Source organism: Anomaloglossus baeobatrachus, chromosome 5 (assembly GCF_048569485.1).
Source record: "Anomaloglossus baeobatrachus isolate aAnoBae1 chromosome 5, aAnoBae1.hap1, whole genome shotgun sequence".
Lineage (NCBI taxonomy): Eukaryota > Metazoa > Chordata > Amphibia > Anura > Aromobatidae > Anomaloglossus > Anomaloglossus baeobatrachus.
The window spans coordinates 449,457,419-449,481,651 of NC_134357.1; the positions used below are offsets into that span (position 1 = coordinate 449,457,419).

The 24,233-nt window shown below is 48.5% G+C and overlaps 1 protein-coding gene across 1 annotated transcript in view; it reads left to right on the top strand.

The window, feature by feature from the left end:
• SLC52A3 (solute carrier family 52 member 3) overlaps positions 1 to 18,856 on the top strand; it is a 28,998-nt gene extending 10,142 nt beyond the window's left edge. The window contains exon 4 of the mRNA XM_075350520.1: positions 12,474 to 18,856. Within this exon, the coding sequence (XP_075206635.1) occupies positions 12,474 to 12,686 (213 nt within the window). The 3' untranslated portion in view covers positions 12,687 to 18,856. The remainder of the gene's footprint in view (positions 1 to 12,473) is intronic.
• Positions 18,857 to 24,233: the final 5,377 nt, after the last annotated feature.

Below are 24,233 nucleotides of genomic sequence, written 5' to 3' on the forward strand. Positions count from 1 at the left end.
CGATGGGGGCGGGTGCTATCGCACACGATAGCTAGCGATGTTGCAGCGTGTAAAGCACCCTTTACTCTTGCACTTACGTCCATCTTTCTATTTTAGGTACACACCAGTACAATCTTACTTTTTAAGTGTAGACATGGTTTATATATAATATCTGTTACATATGTTTGTCAGGCAGCCCGTCTTTAGCAATAAATCTGGTTCAGATTATTTAAAGGCAATGTAAACCTTCAAATAGAAATTTTTATTGTCCATTTGCTTCCTAAATGCAAGGTTAAGCAAATTACTAAATAGTATTCTCTAAAACGTTTTTACCATTTTGCTGCTGCAGAGTTTCCATAAATCCTTTTGAAAATTCGCACAAATCTGTAAGCGCTCCTGATGGTCATCTGCGGCCCCTTCCCTTCTCTCAGTGTTTGTGCTCACTCACATTAGTGTTTAAATCAGATGAGTGCAATGTGAGAAAATCTCGTAGTGCATGCGGGCCAATGTTAGTGTCAATGTTGCAGACAAGATCTGTGAGGTTTTTTTCAATCAGCTCTAAATGGATGGAGGAAAACAAATCACATCTGTCAGGGGGGTGTCAGGGTAACTGCAGCAGGGAGCTCTAAATTGGTCCTCAGACTAGGGTAGCCTTAATAGTAGCCAGGTCTGGACCACCAGCGTGACCCTAACTCCTGACCGAACCCTAATCTAACACCCCCTCTCGCCCACCCCAGAAGAGGGCTGGAATCGGAGAAGCAAGCCCCACACATACCACAGACATGGGAAAAACCAAAACACATGCACACTGTAATCAGACACAGGGGAGAGACAATTAGTGCCCAGGAGGAAATAAACTAACAACAGGGATATTTTCACACCTCACAGGAAAGCAAACAACAGATCACCAGGCTCTGGATCACTACAATAAGGGTGGATATCGCTGGAGCAATGCTGAGGTATATTTGGTGAGGAGCAACCGGATCCAGTACCTTATAAAGAGTGAAGGCATCTGTGAGTGGTCCAATTAGCCTGAACTTCTAACAGCAGTTCACAAAGCCAGCAGGAATTAACTCCTGCTGAACTGGAGAGCAGTAAAGCTAAAATAGCCGATGCCCGAGTCAGACTAAACAACTAAGAGACCTCAGGTTGTTTGTTAGACTCTTGTGGTGTGAATAGAGTCTGACACTGCCATGACACCCAACGAGTGCAAAGCTGAACACCACATGAGAACATCATGCTGTGATTGGCAGTGTGTCTCGGATCACACGCTACTTCAAGACTGCACTGATGACATCTCAGTGTACTGAGATATATACGCAGAAGATGGCGAAATTAATCTCTCTATCTCCTCTCTTATCCTCTGATTTTCGTATGTGAGGGAATCAGATCACAGTGAACGACACTCGGTTACACTCACAGCAGATGACACTCGGCTCACAACAGATGACACTCGGCTCACGCTCACAGCAGAGATTGAGCTGCATGTCATTAGCATATCACATCCGATTCTTTATGCTCACCTGAACCCGACCTTTGTGATAGTGTGCCGCCTCCGTGGAAGCAGCTGAGCTGCTCGGATCCGGGTTCGCTGTGGGTCGAGGGTCTCCGGACCCAGGGGTCGTCCGACCACTCAAATGTAAGGGGGATATTTATAGGGGGGAATTGGTATGTAGTTCGTGATGCCACCCGTGGTGTACGGTAATTTGGAAAGTACCACCGCTGCCGTTGAGAGTACCTCGGGTGATGAAGTGGGGCAGCAAGGTGTTCTAACCCTCCACGGGTTGGGGAATGCCCCGGGACTCAGTGAGGGGGTGCCGTGGGTGCAGGGATCACTCTTGTACTGACTCAGTTCATAAGCACTGACCACCGGGTAAACCAAGTCTCTGGGTACCGCTGCCGCTGAGGGGAGATCGTCCAGGTCCCGTCCCCAATGGTGCTGCCTGGTGATCCGTGACCTGCCTCCTGGCACTTAGTTTGACTTCAACTTCTGGGTCCGGTAGCATGAAACTAGCCAGGCCCCGCTCCCTACTATGGTTCGGTATGGGAGCTTGCTCTCTGGGCTCACGCTCACGCTTGGGATTTTCTGGACCGTTTTGGATTTGGAAAATCCTATCCCCCTCGTTGCGTTAATGCCCCGATTCTGGAGCGGGTGGGAACGGATCATAAAGGCTCCGTTCTCCTCAGGTGAATTGTCGGGTTGCCTGAAGCTACTCCCCGACCTAGGGTCCGTGTACCCCGTCATGCCTTTGGTCCCGGACCGGTGATAGTGTTTGGCTGCCGGCTGTCCTCCTTGACAGATCTAGGCCCCTTGCCACAATCCCCTGCGACCGGGGGTCCGACTCCTTTCAAGGATCCACCGCTCCCAACTTCCTCTCATTCTCAATCTTTCACTGACCAACTAACTACACTCCTCACCTTCCCTCCCTGACCCCCCAGGTGGGCGACTCTATTCCACTCAAGCCGTCCACTGGTGTGTCCGGTGGGTGTGATGCAGTGTGTATCTAGGATTTGATTTGCTGTTGAAGGCAACACCATTTAGTTAGGGACCCAGAACCAAGAGGGAGGCAGAATACTGCATGGAAGAGCAGCTTGTGCAGTACCCTGTGATGACCTGATAGTCCAGGGGCGTCACAATAGCAATATGGAGAAGGTTTTACACAGACCTCCACAGTGTGTAGAGAGCAGAGAGCATGTACAGTCCCAGGGAGGGCAGAGAAAACAAACTACAGATAAGGAGGAAAGCATATGAAGAGGAAATAAATGCAGGATAGAAGCTGTGCTGATATAGGAGCTAATGAAGACAGCAGCACCTTGACGCTCACAGGGCTCACATCCAGCCTATATTACTGGGTGGGACATTTCCCCAAAAGAAATCTAAAACGTGAATTCAAATCACAATACTGTGAGGACTAAAAATGAAATGATTGCAGACTGAAACTGTCATTTTTTTTTCCAACTAATGATAACCACTAACTTATGTAAAAATCAGTTTTTCCATGTCAGAGGTGCTTTAAAGGGGTTGTCCACTATTGAACAAATACTGCTTAAACAATTCAGGTCCCGAAGTTTAAACAAAAAATTAGATACCTCCCAAAGTGGGCTCATTCCAGCAAAGTTGCATTTCTGGTGGGCGACTTGATATTGTTGTGTCACATGACCACTGCAGCTAATCAGCAGCCACTGTTTGGCTGCAGCCTATTAATATTTTATCACAGTGGACTTCTCTGACTGAGTAGTGAAGGCTGCAGGCAAACAGTGGCCACTAATTTGCTGCAGCGGACATATGACACAGCTATGCAACATCACCCACTGGGAATAGCGGAGGCGACAAACTGGAACTATGTTCCTGTAGGAGGTAATTATCCATTGTTTTTATTAAGATTGGGGTCCTGAATTGATTACGTTGGAGTTGTCCAATAGTGGAGTGGACAACCCCTTTAAGTGTATAGATAAAGTCTAAAATAATAGTGAGCTCAGGGTCAGTAATGTACAGGAGGCTTCTGTCTATCACTTAATCCTAAACTGGCTATGGCTTACAGAGTCTAATGGCCCTGTCACACACAGAGATAAATCTGCGGCAGATCTGTGGTTGCAGTGAAATTGTGGACAATCAGTGCCAGGTTTGTGGCTGTGTACAAATGGAACAATATGTCCATGATTTCACTGCAACCACAGATCTGCAAAAGATTTATCTCTGTGTGTGACGGGGCCTTAACGCTAGCAAGACAGGCAATTTTCACGCTGGTTTTGATAAGGAGTGCTGGAGTCAGACGCTCCTGGTTCATTAAGAGGCACAGACCTTCTAATTACTCAGGAGGGTCAGACGCAAGGCATGCGCCCGGCTACAAATGACTGGAGTAAGATTTCTGCCATGAGGGATGGCACAGCTTGTGATGAATTAGACGAGCTGTGGCGATAGGCCCACATCCACACATTTTGACAGAGCTGGGAAAAACTGGTGTAAAAATGCCAAAAGTTATACTTTTTTTGTACAACTCTACCTTGTGTAAACATTTTACATCTTATAAAAGCAATTAACGCCAGCTTTCTGGTGGAATCACTTTGCTCAATCATTGCCTATATATATATATATATCTATATCTATCTATATATATATATATATATATGCATACATACATATACACACACACACACACACACACAATAACGTACTGAGGAATTGTAGCTATACATAACAATGAATAGTGCATCTTTATAACAAATACTATAAGGAGCTTGCGTTTTTAGTCTGGGTGGTCAGATTGGGGTGGGAGTTGGATCTGGGGTCTTACTTCAGGTACAGAAATGTGTTCTTATTATGTTTGTATGAAATTAACATAAATCAGCGACTGACAGAATATGCAACAAATTGCATAAGAATACAACAGTGAGTCTTCTGGTCATGTGTGTTACACCTAGTGGCTCTCCTGTGGCAAGGAACGAGGCAGTCTCCTTGCCTGCCACGAGTGCTCCTCCTCAGCAGCGCCGAAGGTCTGCCAGACTGCGCAGAGTGCAGGAGAAACCTCCTCAGAGAGGCAGCACAAGGGTGACACCTAGTGGTACTCCTGTTGCAAGAAATGAGACGGTCTCCCATTCCTTTCCTGCCGCAGCTCCTCCTGCTCAGCAGCCTCGAAGGTCTGTGAGGTTGCGCAATGTGCAGAGGTTTGCTGCTCAGGGAAGCAGTGAGACTCCCGTTATCTCTACACATTGTGAGACCGAGGATCCCGCCTCTATTTCCCAGAGGCAGGAGGGTGAGCATGTGCTATGCTTGGTGGATCCTGATTCGCCCACTGACGTCACACGGCTTGATGACAAGGCTGGTGACGTGGTGAATCCTGACTGGCCAGGCTGGGATGTCGTGGATCCTGATTGGGTCAAGTCCGTCATCTCCGCCTCGCGCCCGCCCTTGGCTGGAGCTACACCTCCTTAAAAGCTCCTCCTGCCATCATGGCGGTGCGCGACCGTCCTTCTATGTTTGGATGTCTGGCAGCGTGCTGCCACGCCACTGCTCAGGCATTATCTTCCTCTGTGGGCTTTGCCCTTGCTGCTTAGGCAGCCCCTGGTTTGCAGGCCGTGTCCCTGCCTTACTGCTCCGGCAGTAGCTCCTTCTACAGGCCGTGTTCCTGTCCCAGGTGAGCTCCTCGAGTCTCCACTGGACTCACCTGGTTATTGAAAGCACACGTGCGTGGGCACCTCTGTGCTACCCTGGTGCCATATTCTCGTGACTTCCACTGGCACACGTGCGTGGGCACCTCTGTGCTTCCCCGTGCAACAGGTACACCGAGCCGTGTGATCCCTGCCATACAACCCACACGGGTTAGAGCAGACCGGTGTACATAGATCGTCTGTGACATTCCAGACGATCGCTAGCAGCAACCCGCTCACTCTTCACCCACCATAGCAGCGGTCCCTTACACCGCACAGTGGACCTTGACCGGCGGAAGCTGTCCATTCCCCATCTTGGCACGCTTCCCCGGGTCCCCCTCGTAACATTACGGTCGCGCCAAAGGTCTGGCTATGGCTGAAGAGCAGCAGCAGTTGCTGCGTTATGTGCAGCAGTTGGAATCACGATTGGCAGCAGTGGAGCAGTCTTCCTCCGACAAGACTGCTCTGACGACAGTCGCCACCCAGGCGGCTACCCAGGCTGTGCTATTGGGCGGAAGGTCTCCTCGCCTTGCGCTTCCAGAGCGCTTTAGCGGGGACAGCTCCGAGTGCCGTGGGTTTATAAACCAAGTTACCACCTACTTAGAGCTGTCCGCGAATCTTTACGCTACCGAGAAGGCGAGGGTAGCCTTCGTCCAGTCCCTGCTCACAGGGAGAGCGCTGAAGTGGTCTACGCCGTTGTGGGAGCGCGGAGATCGGGTGGTGACTAACTTAGCATCTTATCTTGGGGCCATGAGAATGGTGTTCCTCGGGCCTCAAGTCACCCACGACTCCGCGCTGCGCCTCCTACGACTTCGGCAAGGGTCCACTTCAGTCGGGGACTTTGCCGTACACTTTAGGACACTTGCCGCAGAGCTGGACTGGCCCGATAAGGTCCTTGTCCCTGTGTTCTGGGAGGGCCTGGCAGGGTTCGTCAAAGACGCACTGGCCACACGTGAGGTGCCTGCTACTTTAGAGTCCTTGATTGTGGTTGCCTCTCGCATAGACATCCGCCAGGCGGAGCGGAGGCTCGAGGTCTCTTCAGCACCCACGTCCTCACGGCCTAAAAAGCGTCTGGCTCCCGTCTTCCACCAGACAGGTCTCCCAGCCAGCTCTGTAGGCGACTCCGTGGAGTCAATGGAGGTGTCCAAAGCGGTCTTCTCTACCCCAGGTTCTCGGTCTGGTGTCATCTGCTTTTCCTGTGGGCAGAGGGGACACATAGCTACCCGATGTCCCAAACCGTCGGGAAAAGACAGCGTCTAGTTTCCATCAGAGGGGGGTTCCTAGACGCTGCTTCTCCCTCTAGGTTGACTATCAGCGCCCAGTTGCAGTTTGGCACTACTCTCTTCTCTGCTCTGGCCTGCCTGGACTCAGGCGCTGATGGCAATTTCATTTCGACCTCCCTGGCAACCCGATACTCAGTTCCCCTGGTTCTCTTGCCCAAGCCACTCAGGGTTCGGGTAGTCAACGGGTCCCTACTAGTCGATCCCATCACCCAGATCACCATCCCTCTCAGGATGGAAGTATCACCAGGACACCATGAGCAGGTGTCCTTCCTGGTGCTTCCAGGGGGGACGGATGAGATCCTACTGGGCCTCCCCTGGTTGAGACAGCATGCTCCTATACTCAACTGGGCAACAGGGGAGATCTCATCATGGGCAGGATCCTGTAGGGAGCACCTCGTGACTACCGAACCACCCGCTACCATTAGGTCGGTTGGGTCCTCAGGGAATACAGGGGAGCCAGGATTACCGACACCTTATGAGGCCTACAGGGACGTCTTCTCCAAGAGGGCCGCAGATACCCTTCCTCCCCACCGGCCATACGATTGCCGAATAGACCTGAAGCCAGGCTCCGAGCCCCCTAGGGGCAGAGTGTATCCCCTCTCTGCTCCAGAGACGGAGGCTATGTCCAAATATATTCAGGACAGCCTGGCAAAAGGGTTCATTCGCAAGTCTATTTCACCGGCCGGTGCGGGGTTCTTCTTCGTGCAAAAGAAGGAAGGGGATCTACGCCCCTGTATCGATTACAGGGGATTAAATGCAATCACGATCAAAAACAAATACCCTTTGCCCCTCATTACGGAGTTATTTGATCGATTCCGCGGGGCAAAGATCTTCACGAAGCTGGATCTACGCGGGGCGTATAATCTAGTGCGAGTCCGAGAGGGCGATGAGTGGAAGACCGCCTTCAACACCAGGGACGGTCACTACGAGTATCTCGTAATGCCCTTCGGACTCTGCAATGCCCCCGCCGTATTTCAAGACTTTGTGAATGATGTTTTCCGGGATTTGTATCTTTCCGTGGTTGCATACCTGGATGATATCCTTATCTTCTCCCCCGATCTTGCCACCCATCGGAGGGATGTCATCCGAGTACTTAAGAGGCTCCGCACTCATTCGTTATATGCTAAGCTAGAAAAGTGCGTTTTTGAACGTGAATCCTTGCCGTTCCTGGGGTATATCGTGTCCAGTCAGGGGTTAGCAATGCATCCGGGGAAGTTGGAGACAGTGATGAAATGGCCTGAGCCCCGCTCGCTGAAAGCGATCCAGCGATTCTTGGGGTTTATCAATTATTATCGCCACTTCATTCCCAACTTCTCGACGGTGGCAGCACCCATCATTGCCCTTACCCGCAAGGGCGCTAATCCCAAAGCATGGACACGGGAAACGGTAGAGGCATTTCACACTCTCAAAACTTACTTCTCCAGAGCTCCCATCCTTCATCGTCCAGACATCTCCAAACCCTTTCTACTAGAGGTAGACGCCTCTTCGGTCGGTGCTGGTGCAGTCCTGTACCAGAAAGACGAACGAGGAAGGAAGCATCCATGTTTCTTTTTCTCCAAAACCTTTTCTCCGGCCGAGAGGAACTACTCCATAGGGGATAGGGAGTTACTGGCGATGAAACTAGCATTCCAGGAATGGCGGCATCTCCTGGAGGGTGCGAAGCATCCATTTGAAGTATTTTCCGACCATAAAAATCTCACATACCTCCAGACAGCACAACGCCTGAACCCAAGGCAGGCCCGTTGGTCCTTGTTCTTCTCCCGGTTCCGCTTTATTATCCGCCACCTGGCCGGTGAGAAGAACGTACGGGCCGATGCCTTGTCACGTTATATGGTTGTGTTGGAGGAGGACGAGGAGGAGCCTCGTCTTATACTACCCCCGGACAGCTTGAGGATGGTCACTCCCACTTCTTTGGACCAGGTGCCACCTGGCAAGACCCTCGTTCCCCCTGAACTACGGAATGAGGTGCTATCGTGGGCCCATGCCTCCAAGGTCGGGGGTCACTTTGGGGTCAAAAGGACCAGAGACCTTGTGACTAGGCACTATTGGTGGCCGAGACTACCCCAGGACATACAGGAGTATGTGGGAGCCTGTATGTCGTGTGCACGGAATAAGCCGTCCCGGCAGAGACCGGCAGGTCTTCACCCACTGCCAGTGCCGGATCGTCCCTGGGAAGTGGTGGGAATGGACTTCCTGGGAGATCTGCCCAAGTCAGCAGGTCACAAGGTCGTATGGGTCATCACGGATCACTTCTCTAAAATGGTCCACTTGGTGCCTCTCCCACGACTCCCGACGTCACGTGCTCTCGCCACCTTATTCATTAGGCATGTATTTAGGCTGCATGGCATGCCTGACAAGGTGGTGAGCGACCGGGGTCCCCAGTTCGCGTCTCGCTTCTGGAGAGAGCTCTGTAAGCTCCTGCAGATAGAGCTGAACATCTCCTCCGCATACCATCCCGAAACCAATGGACTGGTAGAGAGGACCAATCAGACCTTGGTAACTTACCTCCGCCATTTTATCTCCGCGCACCACGACAACTGGGCTAACCTCCTTCCTTGGGCCGAATTTGCCATTAATAATTCGGTCCATGAATCCTCTGGTCAGACTCCGTTCCTGCTCAATAACGGACAACATCCCAGAATCCCGGTTCCTATGCCCATAACATCACCCGATCCTAGAGTGGAGGATTGGGCGACCGAGGCCCGGGAGATCTGGGATAACACCCAAGAGGCCCTTAAGAGGGCTAAAGACCGGATGGTGACAACGGCTGATGAGCGCCGCCGCCCTGCACCATCCTTCGCCCCTGGTGACCTAGTGTGGCTGTCCTCTAAGAATGTTAACCTACGGGTACAGGCAGCCAAGTTCGCCCCTAGGTACCTGGGTCCGTTTAAAGTGCTAGAGCAGGTGAACCCGGTGGCATACCGACTCCAGCTCCCTCCACGCTGGGCTATAGCCAACACCTTTTCACGTGTCCCTCCTGAAACCCGTACGACTTAATAAGTTCTCAGGGTCCCTGACGCCTCAAACTGACCCCCCGCCCGACGACTCTGAGGTGGCGAAGCTTGTGGAGACAAAAGTTATACGGGGCAGGAGGTACTACCTTGTGGAGTGGGTCGGCCGTGGTCCGGAGCATAGATCCTGGGAATTGGAGGATCATATCCACGCCCCGGGTTTGATAGCGGCCTTTGAGCATGGGCAGGGGGGGGGGCCTAGACGGGGGGGTAATGTTACACCTAGTGGCTCTCCTGTGGCAAGGAACGAGGCAGTCTCCTTGCCTGCCACAAGTGCTCCTCCTCAGCAGCGCCGAAGGTCTGCCAGACTGCGCAGAGTGCAGGAGAAACCTCCTCAGAGAGGCAGCACAAGGGTGACACCTAGTGGTACTCCTGTTGCAAGAAATGAGACGGTCTCCCATTCCTTTCCTGCCGCAGCTCCTCCTGCTCAGCAGCCTCGAAGGTCTGTGAGGTTGCGCAATGTGCAGAGGTTTGCTGCTCAGGGAAGCAGTGAGACTCCCGTTATCTCTACACATTGTGAGACCGAGGATCCCGCCTCTATTTCCCAGAGGCAGGAGGGTGAGCATGTGCTATGCTTGGTGGATCCTGATTCGCCCACTGACGTCACACGGCTTGATGACAAGGCTGGTGACGTGGTGAATCCTGACTGGCCAGGCTGGGATGTCGTGGATCCTGATTGGGTCAAGTCCGTCATCTCCGCCTCGCGCCCGCCCTTGGCTGGAGCTACACCTCCTTAAAAGCTCCTCCTGCCATCATGGCGGTGCGCGACCGTCCTTCTATGTTTGGATGTCTGGCAGCGTGCTGCCACGCCACTGCTCAGGCATTATCTTCCTCTGTGGGCTTTGCCCTTGCTGCTTAGGCAGCCCCTGGTTTGCAGGCCGTGTCCCTGCCTTACTGCTCCGGCAGTAGCTCCTTCTACAGGCCGTGTTCCTGTCCCAGGTGAGCTCCTCGAGTCTCCACTGGACTCACCTGGTTATTGAAAGCACACGTGCGTGGGCACCTCTGTGCTACCCTGGTGCCATATTCTCGTGACTTCCACTGGCACACGTGCGTGGGCACCTCTGTGCTTCCCCGTGCAACAGGTACACCGAGCCGTGTGATCCCTGCCATACAACCCACACGGGTTAGAGCAGACCGGTGTACATAGATCGTCTGTGACATTCCAGACGATCGCTAGCAGCAACCCGCTCACTCTTCACCCACCATAGCAGCGGTCCCTTACACCGCACAGTGGACCTTGACCGGCGGAAGCTGTCCATTCCCCATCTTGGCACGCTTCCCCGGGTCCCCCTCGTAACACATGTGCATTAGCCTGTATACAGCGGAGACAATATAAACTGTCCCCGTCACAAGGTGGCGCCGTGGCCTCTATTTTCTGCTGTCAGTTTCAGGACCCCGGCAGTGAGATGAAGCCGTAACGTAAAACACACAAGACTAAATTGATTCGGCTGATGAGTGTAAATCCATACAGTTTCTTGCAGAAATCCTGTTTTTCACAGAATTCAGAGCACGGTTGATGGACGGACTTACTGAATGACTCCAGCGACACCTGTGGCAGAGCAATTAATATTCCAGGCATCTTTTATCAGAGACTGGAATTGCTGATTGATTTCCAATTTCTGACCTGTGAGATTTTGCACTTGAGATCTTTCCCTGAGCAAAGTGCAGCAGATTTTTCACCTTAGGGAAGCAATAAATGGGGTTTTATAGATGTTACAACGCAGAAATCTGTAGTTGTCAATTATCCGGTTCTTTCTATAGGTTATTATAGTATAACGAATTATAATACTTTGTGACTTACAATATCAGTACGAGCTGTAGTTTTGAATAACACCATTCATTTTACCATGCAATATACAGAAAATTGGGAAAGGAATTCCAAGTGGGATGAAATAGGTTGTGAATTTTTCTTAACCACTAATATGTATATTTACACAGCTCTGGCAAAAATTAAGAGACCACTGCACAGTTTTATAAAAATCAGCTTCTCTACATGTCTGACAGCCATTACATTCCAGTGTCAGTTGAATTCCAGCCAGAGTACAGACCGGCAGAGGGCGAAAGTGACTCTCCACTGACCGGGATGACCGTCATCTTATTCGAATGTCACTCAGCAACCACGACCCCTACCCACGGAGGGGGAAAACAACATCCCAGCTGCTCCCTACCATCGCTCCCGGGATCCCCGTCACCAGCAGCGGTGGTGCCCATCTTCACCACGACCCGTGGGTGGCGTCACGGACTAAATCCCCCAAACCAACCACCCCTTTCACTCACGGGCGAGGGGCGCCGCTCGAGTCCCCGGATCCGGCCCACCGCTCGAGCCACCGAGCAGCCATTGCAGCAGCGTCGGACCCGAGCATTAGCGAGAGCGCAGCAGCGACGGCGTCCTCCCCGCCCGCGACACATCTGCAATGCCGTACAGAATGAGTGTGGTTGTAGAGTATGTGCAGAGCCGCTGATCATACCTTGTTTGACAGCGCTGAACTCCATCAGCGGCTTTTGTGCCTCCACAAAGACACTGCGGTAGATGTCATGAAAGATCTTTTGTCCACAAATGATTTTTGAAAGATTATTCATCTTTTGTCTGCTGTCATTGAACATGCATGAACGACTATAATGGTCAATATGGACTAAAATATGTATAGCTATGTGGGATAAACTATAGTTTATAAGGTTCTATCTACTGTATACAGTATGTCTTGGAAATTTACAAAGACAGGCCTGTATCAAATAATAGCTTGGATACATGATAAATGCTGACGTAGATGGTGACATTAGTGCTTTCTAACCTGGAACTCTTCAGCATGCTGGAAGTGAAGAAATGCCACGCTGAAGAGCCACGGGGTTTACACCACTGGTTTACAATGTATTGTCCTAGCATTGATGACCTGCCATTATTATAACTAACCAGATGTTTGTACTGTCAGCCTCTATTTCTTTCTTTGCAGAACAGACAACATAATCCCAAATAGAACCCTTCTCTATCCCCCATTTATTCCCCTCTCTAATGAACAGTCCTCTATTATGACTTTTGAATCTGTCTTTTCAGGTGATCTCCTGGATCCTCTTTATTGGGACACTGAGTTACGTAAAAGTTATGATCGGAGTCATTCTCCGCAGCCGAAGTCATAGTGCCCTTGTGTGGTGTGGCGCGGTGGTACAGCTGGGATCCATGATTGGGGCTCTTGTCATGTTCCCCTTGGTCAATGTGTACAGCTTCTTCAGATCAGCAGATCTCTGCAATATGAACTGTCCTAGATAAGTCCTCAGAGAAGAGATGAGGAGAGAAGAATATTAAATATATGCCTCCACATGGAGAGGAGAAGCATAAATGTATGGGCTATAGGGGTGATTTCAGTACCGTATCTTCAGACCCTCCTAATCTTTCTAGTGTATAGTTGTCTGTGGGATCGCAGGGTGATAGCACCACCGAAATGGATTTACAACAAACCAAAACATCCTGGACATTGTCTACTGGCTCTTCTATTACATAGTACTCGAGTTTCTTCCACATTAGGTATCGCAAGTCATCACTGCACATATAGAATTATATAAATATGATGATTGGCTGTAGCGGTCCAGCAGAGAAACATCCAATGGCGCGCTCTTCAAGCCATCTGACCGCTGCAGTGGTCCTGTGACTTATGAGTGGAGCAGACGTTGCTTCTGGAGCAGACGTAGACCTCCAGAGTGGCCTGCACAGGAAGGTTAGTGTGCTTCCGTTTATTACTTTAAAATCCACCAATGCCTAAAAAATATTTCGGTGTTGGATGACCCCTTTAACTTGTGCCAATTTTGAGTTACATCTTGTATTATATATTTCTAAATGTAAATCACAATTCTATTTGTTTTTTTTTGGAAACAGAAAGAAAGCTTGTTAGACACTCCAGCAGCTTAGCCAAGTTCTCACAAATACACGGGGCAGTTAGCTCTTACTACAGGTTTCCGTAGAATGACAAGTGGGGAACGCTGGGAGATTTCAACACCCAAGCAGTGCAGTGTCGGACTGGAGTCCCTAGCCAGTACGGCCCACCCTACTCATACTCCAGCCTCATGCACATGTACGCGAGCCACAATATAGTGTATAAAACAGTGTGTGCCTCTTACAGTAGAGTCACACTAGCATCTGACTCACACAAGTACAATGTGAGAAAATCTCGCATTGTACTTTGGCCAATAGTATGTAATAAGGCAGCTCAGATCTGCGATGTTTTCCTCAGTCCTAATCAGACTCAGGAAAAGAATCTCAGCATACTGTGATTGGCAGCATGTCTTGGATCACTCGCACCCATACAAGTCTATGGGTGCATGTGAAACATCGGACCGCACTCAGATGACATCCAAGTGCAGTGCGATATATGCAGAGATAGGCAGTAGAGAAGTTGGAAAGAATGGGATCATAGTTGCATGACACAAGGCTCACATTCACATGAGAGCTTGAGACAAGTGTCATTAGCATATCGCATCCGATGCATATGCTAATGTCACCACGGCCTTACTAATATTGACGCAATTTTTCAGCTTACATGCGCAACCACAAGAAATTTACTGCAATCAGGGACTGGCTTCCAATTCAGTTGTATTTACACCACTTTGGTAAGTAAACTATGTTGAAATTCTTGGCCATGCTCTCCTGCACTCCCTTTCCATGAAGCTTTGTTCTCCATTAAAAAAGTCCCCCACCCCACATAAAACATACATAGCCTAGTCCCCATCTCCCACATATAGTGTGCCGCCCCCGTGCCAGCAGCCGGCGCTGCTCGGATCCGGGCCTGCTGGGGTAGTGGCTCGAGGGTCTCGCGGACACGGCGAATAAATGGGGGGGGCGTAGATGTACGGGCTAGGCCGTATTAAGTTTGTGACACCACCCACCACCGCTGCTGTTATGGGGCACCCGGGGGAGATGTAGTGGCAGCTAGATGTTAACTCCTCCGTGGGTAGGGATGGTTGCCCTGGGACCCAGTGTCTGGTGCAGGGTATAGCGACGGCAAGGGGGATGTTTGATTACTCACAGTCAATAAATCACACAAGTCTCTGGTAAACCAAGGTGCTGGTGGCCGGTGCCGCGGCCGGTTGCATTCGGGTCCCCCACCCATACTGGTAGTCTCTATCCTATTCCTCTGCACTGTTTTGTGTAAGGTGGACTTCCTAGTCTGGAACTCAGGAGTCCGCCCCCGGCTAGATGTGGCCTAAGGAGCCGTGCTCGCAGACGCTGGCCCGTGGGATCTATGGGCCCTAGCGGTGACCTCTTATCCCTATCGGTGGGCTGTTGTCTTTTATGAGGGACTTTGGGTGGGACAGGACCTATAATCCTGGCCTCAATCGGTTAATTAACAAGGAGAAAGTCTGGCTACAACTGCTACTAGTCTAGGTGCTTGCGGGTAATGTAATAGTCAAAAAGTAGAAAAACCCGAGCACTCAATAAGGGAAAAGAGAGGTATATGGATGCAAGTGTTTTTTATTTACAATCAACAAACTGCAGAAAGTGAACCCTGACACATAGCAACAACCAACGTTTCGGCTTTTAGACCTTTCTCAAGGTAGTTGCCTGTGAAGGTAGACATATGGTGAGTACATATAGTGAGTATACACAAGTGCAAGACAATATTATATACATTTATACAGATATATACATAATATATATATATACATACACATAACAGAGATGCTATGAAGTACGGGTCACAAGGACAGCCGCGTCACGCTGCTGTCTCCACTGCCACCGCTGCTCCAGCACTCCATGGTCTCCAAGCAGGCGTCCTCTCCTCTTCCTCCTCGCCTCTGTCTGTGTTCACCACACCACCACCTCCTCGATACCGCATACTGCTGAATGTGATGCCCTGCATGTTCTCTCTACCCTGACGGCTGTCTTTAGATAAAAATCCGTAAGGATTCAATAAAGGAAATGATGATGTAAATGATGTTAAAATTATTATTTTTATTCAATGATTAAAATAAATATTTAACAAAAGTCCATATAAATACAAGGCAGGAAAAAGTCCCATAAATATAGCAGCGGTTTTACTAGGAAGATAAAGTGCTTAGTGCTAAGACCACTTTTTAATGAATATCTATCTATTTTTCATATATAACAAAGTGCATAGTGCAAATTATAAATATCCAAATGATATGCTACATATGAAAAAGATTATGGTATAATTATTCTATATAACAAAATATTATAGCCATATACTGATTTGTAAGGAAAATTATACCTACAAAGTGGTCTTTGAATGATCCAAAGGTATGCCATTAATGCCCCGACGCGCGTTTCAGCGATCCTTTCCTCAGGGGGTGAGCCAGGAGGCAGGTTAAGGACCACCAGCAGCACTGTAGGGGACGGGAGCCAGACGAGCTCCCCTCGAGAGGCAACGGCGTTCAGAGACTTGGTTTACCCTGTTGTCAGCGTCTGCTTCATTGCTGAGTGAGTACCCGACTGACCACTGCACTGCGTCCCCTCATCCTCAACCAGAGTCCCGGGGCCTACCCCTACCCGTGGAGGGTAACGTCATCTTGCTGCCCCACTTCATCACCCTGGGTACTTCCAACGGCAGCGGCCGTACACCACAGGTGGCATCACGAACTACACCAAATCCCATGTGAATACTCCCTTTCCATTTGAATGTGGCCCCTAAGCGCCCGGGTCCGGAAACCCTCGAGCCACGAACGATCACCACCCCCGGATCCGAGCGGTTCGATCCGCTGCAGGGGCGGCACAGATGCAGATTAGCTCAGCAGTGAATAGTTGTGCTAAGGTAGGAAGAGGAGGAGCCTTCCACCTCTTGTTAGTGCCAGTCCTCCTGCGGAGCCCACCAGAGGATTCCCCGATTTCTTGGTGGGCCAGTCCAAGCCTACACACAAGTACGTACAATTATGAATTCAGCTCTGGAGTAAGAATGGCCATACACATTGGATAGATTTTGGCCAAAAGCCTGAACCCCAGCAAATAGTGAGTGTTCTAGAGTATAATACAAGATATAACTCAAGATAAGGACAAAATAAGAAATTTAGTGTTAATACACAGTGATTTCACCAGCTGAATAGTTAATATAACTCTTGGGCACAGTCTGATAGCTTTTCCTTCCAATGCATTCCCTCCATCATACTCGTTAGTCTGAAATCAGCTGGTTATTCCCATAATCGCATTATTTTTCACAAAGCACAGTAAATGCAAACTTGTTGTAAATATACAGATAATATAGAAACAAGCAAGAAACAGAGTGCATATGAGGTAAGGTGCATATGAGGTAATCACCTAAACAATATACAAAATGTCAAAAAATACCAAGCTATTAAAAAAAGGACAAAACATGAAAAAAAAAAAAAAGAAAAATCCATGATATGATAAACCCCAATGCTATACCAAACCTTCCTACATAATAAGGTCAATTGTAAATATAGGAATTGAATATATCAAGTATAATATACTGTATGTAAACTATAAAAGCCAATAACTACCCACATACCGGTACACAGAACTACATTAATGGTCACAATAAGGAATAGATATAACGAGAGCCAAGCTAGAAATACTTCTGCTGAGAAATACAAAAAAAAAAAAGTGTGAAAGAAAACAGTATACAAAAGAAGGCATATTATAGTCCAGGAACATGGTCACAAATGAGAACTCCAGTACAAGTGGGGCATAGCAGGCAAGAAGAACTCCACCGGTTCCTCAGGTGTGATGTACCCCCAAAAGGTGAATATATAGACCAAGAGCAACACAAGATGTGGTTTTTTTTTCCATCTACATTTACCCCTGTGTACATCCAGCTGTACATAGCTTTTTCAACACTGCATTTCCCAGCTGCACCTTGCTTCTCTTCAGTTCTGCAGACGCCTCTCCCTGGATCCTTTGTGATTTTCATCAGCCCCATTTTGCTGACCTGATGACTCTGAGTTGTACTGGAAGCTAGCAGACCTATGAATAGGCATCCAACACAGTTCTGCTATATTGTGCTCAGCTCAACTGCATCCACCACAGGTATTTGGCACATCGACAAGCTAATCTATGTTTAGAATACACTCAATTATGTTACGTACTATATGGTACTGTACACAACTCTGTCTGAAGAATTTTATGTTCTGCCATCTACAGCTACATAGCAACAAGTGTATTTTTATATCATTGATCTGTTAGATGGTTCCCTGTAGAGTTTCTGTCCTGCACTCTACTCTGTTTGCACAACGTCTAATAACTAGGCACAAATGGATAACACAAGCAGGGCTTAGCAATGTTTGAGACCTGCTGCTGACATATCAGTAATGCAAAACTGCATGTGCTGCTCAGTTGATGCATATGGCAGAAGATTATCTTCTGCCATGTGAATCAACAGAGAGCATTTTCATTTTTATATCACCGTTTTCTCAGCATCAACCATCAAAACACAGCTCAGCTCTGTTAGTATCAGCTATGCAGTCCTCTGTTGTGCAGGCAATTGTTGTCTATTTTAAACCAACTAAAAGCTCAACGGTTAACAATACACAAGGCAGAATGCTGATGTAGCTGTCAGAAGATAAAATCCTTCATGCAGAGTTGTGCACAAGAACAAAGAGTGTACAGCAGAATAAAGTGCATGCACCTTATATTAGTGGTGTAGGCAGAGCAGAGCTATTCTGGAAGCTTTTAGCTCCTAGCTCATATAGTGTGTACCCGAAAATCATTTTTTAAGTGAACATGAAATTTGGGATAGAAAATCTTTAGAGTTAAATGGAAGCCCTCTTAAGGGGTTTCCCCTGGCAGGAAATATTTCTTGGAGAACAGTACAGCCCCCGGGGGCACTGCAGTATGTCAGCCCTCACCTTTGTGAATTTCTCCAAATAGTGATAAATAAACTTGTCTTTGTGTCTCATCTGCTGTGTGTGTGTAGTTTTCTCATTAAGTAGCTGGAGAACAGACGTTAACCCTCACAGACCTGGCAGGAAGCATTTGCAATTCTCCAGAGAGTGACAAGGGTCTGGCCGTTAAACTGCAAGGTGCAGCTGAGTCCCCCCTACACAAGGTGGCCTTCTTCTGAGATGGGATCAAAGGGGAGACAATAGGGGATCTGTGTCTGCACCTTGTCCCTAATCAGAATATATGAGAGCGTCAGCTGCAGGCCCCTGTTTATCAATTACAAGCTGCAGCGAAGTGATATGCAGCCTTTCGTGACAATTATTAGCTTTGTAATTAAATGTCTTTCAGGGTTCCCGAGTCCGTCCTACAGTTGAAGGCAGAATAAAGAACATTGTCCGTGAAAAATCAGTAGAGGACAGATTTGTTTCCAGTCCATCATTTTATTGTACTAGGAAACAAAAAGTGCAAAAAAAAAAATGCAGGACCTTCTGTAGCCACTAGGGGGCATTGGTATAAAACTCTGATGACTCTACCGTTGTCTTATATCACTTGTTATATCCCTTGTTGTTCATTTTTTTGTTTTAATTTAGCTTGAAGCCTGTTGCAATAAAATAAAAAACAAAACACTGCATTGTCTAAATACAATGGCCACAATATATAAACAATGAGTTTTTTTATGCCAGGATTGATTGATGAAGAGAAAACTGGAGTAAGATGCGCCAAATTCATTTACAGGTATTCATATTTTAGCTGTCATGTGCTATTGTAAGCAATGTACGCCAGTAAGGGACGGGAGCATATTTCTGTTGTAATTTTATGCTAATTTTGTGGTGTAAATTATGAAGAATTTCTCAGTCTGCGCTAAGTGATACCGGCTCCTCATCGAGCTCCAACCACTTTTCAAAAAGTTTCCGTCGTTGGCCGGCACTGGCATGAAATATGTCAAAAGTTGCAACATTTTTGCAACATTCCAGCAGTTTTAACTAATGAGTTGTTATTTCTGCTTTTTTTGCAACTTTTCTACAGTCTTAGGCCCGTTTCACACGTCAGTGAAAAACACAGACGTTTTTCACTGGCGTGTAAAACACGCACATGTCCCTGCGTGTGCCGAAAATCACGGCACACGTGGGTTGTCTAAGTCCAATCCAGGCTCCGTTCTCCGTGGCCCGTGATTGCACTTAGAGATTCACTCACCTGTGCCCGCTCCCGCTCTCCATGGTGCTGAACGCTCCCGCGACTCAGCATCTGGCCGGCGGTGACCCCCGCAGCAGCTGCTTCCGGGTCGGCTGTGTCGCGCATAATGAATATGCGCAACAGTAATCAGCCGGCTTAGAAGCAGCCGGCAGAACGGGCTGCAGAGGACATCGCTGGACGCCGGGTGAGTTAAAATGTTTTTTATTTTAAAAGCACGTTTTTTTCTGGCACGTGTTTCACGGACCACACCACTGCGTGGTCCGTGGAACATCAGTGATGCCAGAAAAAAAATGGACATGTCTCCGTGCAGCAATCACGCACACGCGGGTACGCTGCACGGAGACACGTGCAGTGAAAAATCACTGACGTGTGAGCAGACCCATTCATTATAATGGGTCTGCGTATGTCAGTGATTCTGGTACGTTTAAAAAAAAGCACAAACGTCCCAGAATCACTGACATGTGAAAGGGGCCTTATGTGTTTTTTTTTTTATATGCAGTATCCTCTAGGCACGGAGCCTTTCCATAAAGTTAGTTTTTCCACAAAAATTTCAAAACCTGATGCTGTTCCTCCACTGTTAGTGCTGTGTTCCCCGGTGGTCATGTAAAATAAACAATGTCGCATAACAGTTGCAGCTAATGATTAGTGAACAATTTCTTTAGACTTCTTTCACACATCCATGCAAAACACACATGTTTTGCAGGGACCGTGTTGAAGGTGCATATTGCCATACGTGTGCCGTGACTTTGGCACACTTGTATTCTCTGTGTGCTATCCATGATAGCACACGGGAATCAGGAAATTTTTACTCACCTGTCCCTGGTACTGCTGTCTTCAGCGCTACTGCTTCCGGGTCCGTGATGCACTGAATATTCATGAGCATAATGAGCGGGCCTAGAAGCAACTGACAGCAGTGCCGAAGACAACAGCGCTGTAGATAGGTGAGTATAGAAAATCCGTTTATTTCAAAGACATATTTTCTCCGTACATGGTACACGGATCACATCAGTGTGTGGGCCATGTGACATCAGTGCTGCTGGAGAAAAATGGACTTGTCTACATGCGGAACACACAGACACACGTCCGTGAGAAAACACAGATGTGTGCGCAAACCCAGTGATTTTTAATGGGTCTGCGTATGTCCGTGTCTCCGGTACATATGAAAACAGTCGTCATACATACCAGAATCACGGACGTGTGAAGGAGGCCTTAAAGGAAAACTCTAAGTGCAATGTATATGGGGAATGAGGGGCGACACATGGCATACAGATACAAAAGTAAACATCAGACAGACTCTCGGGGTTAAAGGGAACCTGTCATCAGAAATTTGGCTTTCAACCTAAATGTTTCCCCCTCTGCAGCTCGTGGGCTGCATTCTAGTAAGGTTTCTATACTTTTTGTGCCCCCTTTTAAACCAAAATAAATACTTTATAAAACTGTACCTTTCGGTTTGAAAATCTTGTAAATTCTCCATGGGGTCGGGCCATGTGGCGTCCGTTGCTGTATCTTGCGCCGTCCCCCATGCTCCAAATCATCCCTCAGGACGCCGCCCACTGCGCCCGAGGTCCCGTGCACGCCGGGACACCTAGTGACGTGGTCGCAGGCATGAGCGTATGGGCGGCACTGTGATTGCATCGCAAGTGCCCGCCCATACTCTCGTGGCCGCGCTCTCCCCTCTGTACGTCGCTCAGATCCTCCGCTTCTCCTGTAGTGGCCTGCTCCGCTCCTCCCATCTATTTCCTGCTGCAGGGTACGATGGGAAGGAGGTGATGTCGGGCTGGCGCAGAACGCTGGAGGCAGTGGGGAAAGGGCGGGCACGAGAGTATGGGCGGGCACTTGCGATGCAATCACAGCGCCGCTCATAACCTCGTGCCTGCGACCACGTCACTAGGTGTCCTGGCGTGCACGGGACCTCGGGCGCAGTGGGCGGCGTCCTGAGGGATGATTTGGAGCATGGGGGACGGCGTAAGATACAGCAACGGACGCCACACGGCCCGCCCCCATGGATAATTTACAAGATTTTCAAACCGAAAGGTACAGTTTTATAAAGTATTTATTTTGGTTTAAAAGGGGGCGCAAAAAGTATAGAAACCTTACTAGAATGCAGCCCAGGAGCTGCAGAGGGGGAAACTTTTAGGTTGAAAGCCAAATTTCTGATGACAGGTTCCCTTTAAAAACCCAAACCGTTACACGTTTGTTATACAAACTGGTCCTTCCAATCTCGTGTTGTCCATTTTCTTTAGGAAGAACCTTTAATTTTCATGAGTTAATTTAGTCCGCATATCGGACCAGAGAAAGACGTGGGTTTTTTTTTTTCCATGAAGACACTTGATCCGGGGAAAAAAAGACAAATTTGTGAATATCTCCATATGTTGCGTCAGTGTGCCAAAGAAATGTGTGTGAATAAGGTCCTACACGTGTCCGTGTCCTCACACATTGCATCGGAAATGATCCCTAAGGGTGGAAACACATCTATGCGAGTAAAATCGGTCCGACTGGGCTGAAAAAAACTCGGCTGATTTTAGTTCACGTTAGGTCCGAGTGCAACGCAAGTGCGATGCTTTTTCTGAATAAATTAATGATTTTACTAGCGTGTGTAATGCGTGAGTAATGCGTGTGTAATGCGTGAGTAATGCGTGTGTAATGCGTATTTTTTACTATGTCATCTGCCATTCAGCACTGATACATGGCCGCTGACAGCAGACACAGACACAGCCGCACAATCAGAATGAACTCGGGTGAACTTCACCCGACTTCATTGTCATGCTGCGGCTCTGTCTGTGCCGCGTCCTGATTAGCGGTCACCAGTGAAGGGCTCACCGGTGACCACTAATCCCCCGAGTGACTGAAGTTAGCTGCCCTCTCTCATACTCACCGATCCCCGGCGCCCCGCTGCGCTGCACGGCGTTCACACTGCTGAGTAGCGCGATCTGCTGAGCTGTCACTGAGGTTAATCGCGGCCACCGCTGGATCCAGTGACAGCGGGTAACCTCAGTGACAGCTCAGCTGATCGCACTACTCACCTCAGTTGCTGCTTGGAGGTGACCGGAGCGGCGGTGTCTGCTGCAGCTCCTGTCACCTTCATGCTGAAAGCGACGCTGGAGGTCCGTGGATTACGCCGGACATGGAGGGCTTTTTGGGGCTTATTAAATTGGTAATGAGGGAATTTGTTTGTGTTTTTTATTTCTAATAAATGATTTTTTCATGTGTGTGTGTGTTTATTTACTGTAACTTACAGATTAATCATGGAGGGTGTCTCATAGACGCCTGACATGATTAATCTAGGATTTAGTGGCAGCTATGGGCTGCCATTAACTCCTTATTACCCCGATTTGCCAACGCACCAGGGTAAATCGGAAAGAGCCGGGTACAGTCCCAGAACTGTCGCATCTAATGTATGCGGCAATTCTGGGCGGCTGCTGGCTGATATTGTTAGGCTGGGGGGCTCCCCATAACGTGGAGCTCCCCATCCTGAGAATACCAGCCTTCAGCCGCATGGCTTTATCTGGCTGGTATTAAAATTGGGGGGGACCGCACGCCATTTTTTAAATTATTTATTTATTTATTTCACTGCACAGTATAGACCCGCCCACCGGCTGCTGTGATTGGGTGCAGTGAGACACCTGTCACTCAGCGTGGGGGTGTGTCTCACTGCAACCAATCATAGGCGCCTGTGGGCGGGGAAAGCAGGGAATACGAGATTGTTTAATGAGCGGCCGGCTGTTTCAAAATAGTAAAAGCCGCCGCAGCAGTGAGAAAGCCTTGCAGCGCCGCGCCGGAGATCGGGGAACTATGAGTATGAGAGAGGAGGGGAAAATGACCGACAGACTGTGAGAGAGGGACAGAGATAGTGACGGACCAACAGAGAGAGAATAGAGACCGAGAGGGAGAGACCGACTGACAGAGAATAGTGATTGACAGACATTGTGAGACATCGCTCGTTTCCAGTGTTTTAGGAGACATGCGAGAAATGTATTTAGAAAATCGCATGTCACTAGGATGGTGTGAGTGCCGTCCCGTGACATCCAATTTTTTACACGCTCCCATAGACTTGCATTTGAGAGACTCGCAGTAGAAACTCGCAAAAAAGCAGCATGCTGCGATTTTTTTCTCAGTCCGATTTGGTAAACAAACTTTATAAAACATGATCTGTAGACAAATTACGTATATAATCCATACTAAAAGACGCGCCCAAAAAAGCAGCAAAAGCAAAGCAAAACTGGCTTTTTTGTAAGTAACTTTTTTACTGCTAAGGCCGGTTTCGCACATCCGGCTTTTAGGCATTTTGCCGGATTCGGCGCACGCCAGTACAGTGTGTACAGTACAATGGCAGCGCGACAAGTGCCGGTCATATACTGTCATGTGACCGGAGCATGTGACCCGGAAGTTGCGGTGCTGCCACTGTACTGTATATACTGTACTGGCGTGCACCAAATCCTGCAAAACGGCAAAAGCCGGATGTGTGAAACTAGCCTAAGAGAGCAGGTTTTTCCTAAAGGAAAAGAAAAGTAATAAAAAAGCATTGTGTGAACACAGCCTTAAAATGATCACTTCTTTTAATAGGGGAACCAGAATACACCCATGTGCCACCAAGAATCAGAGCGATATCCTGAGAGGCACCCACAGTGTTTAATGCCCACAGGCACACAGTTTTGGTTAATTTGACAGATCCAGCTTTATTTTGCCAATAAATAGCATAAAAGTAATATCACTGTGGCATAAGTCATTTACTGCCACCCGCCTTAGTAATGGTGCATATCCCTTGAGTTTCCTCTCCCT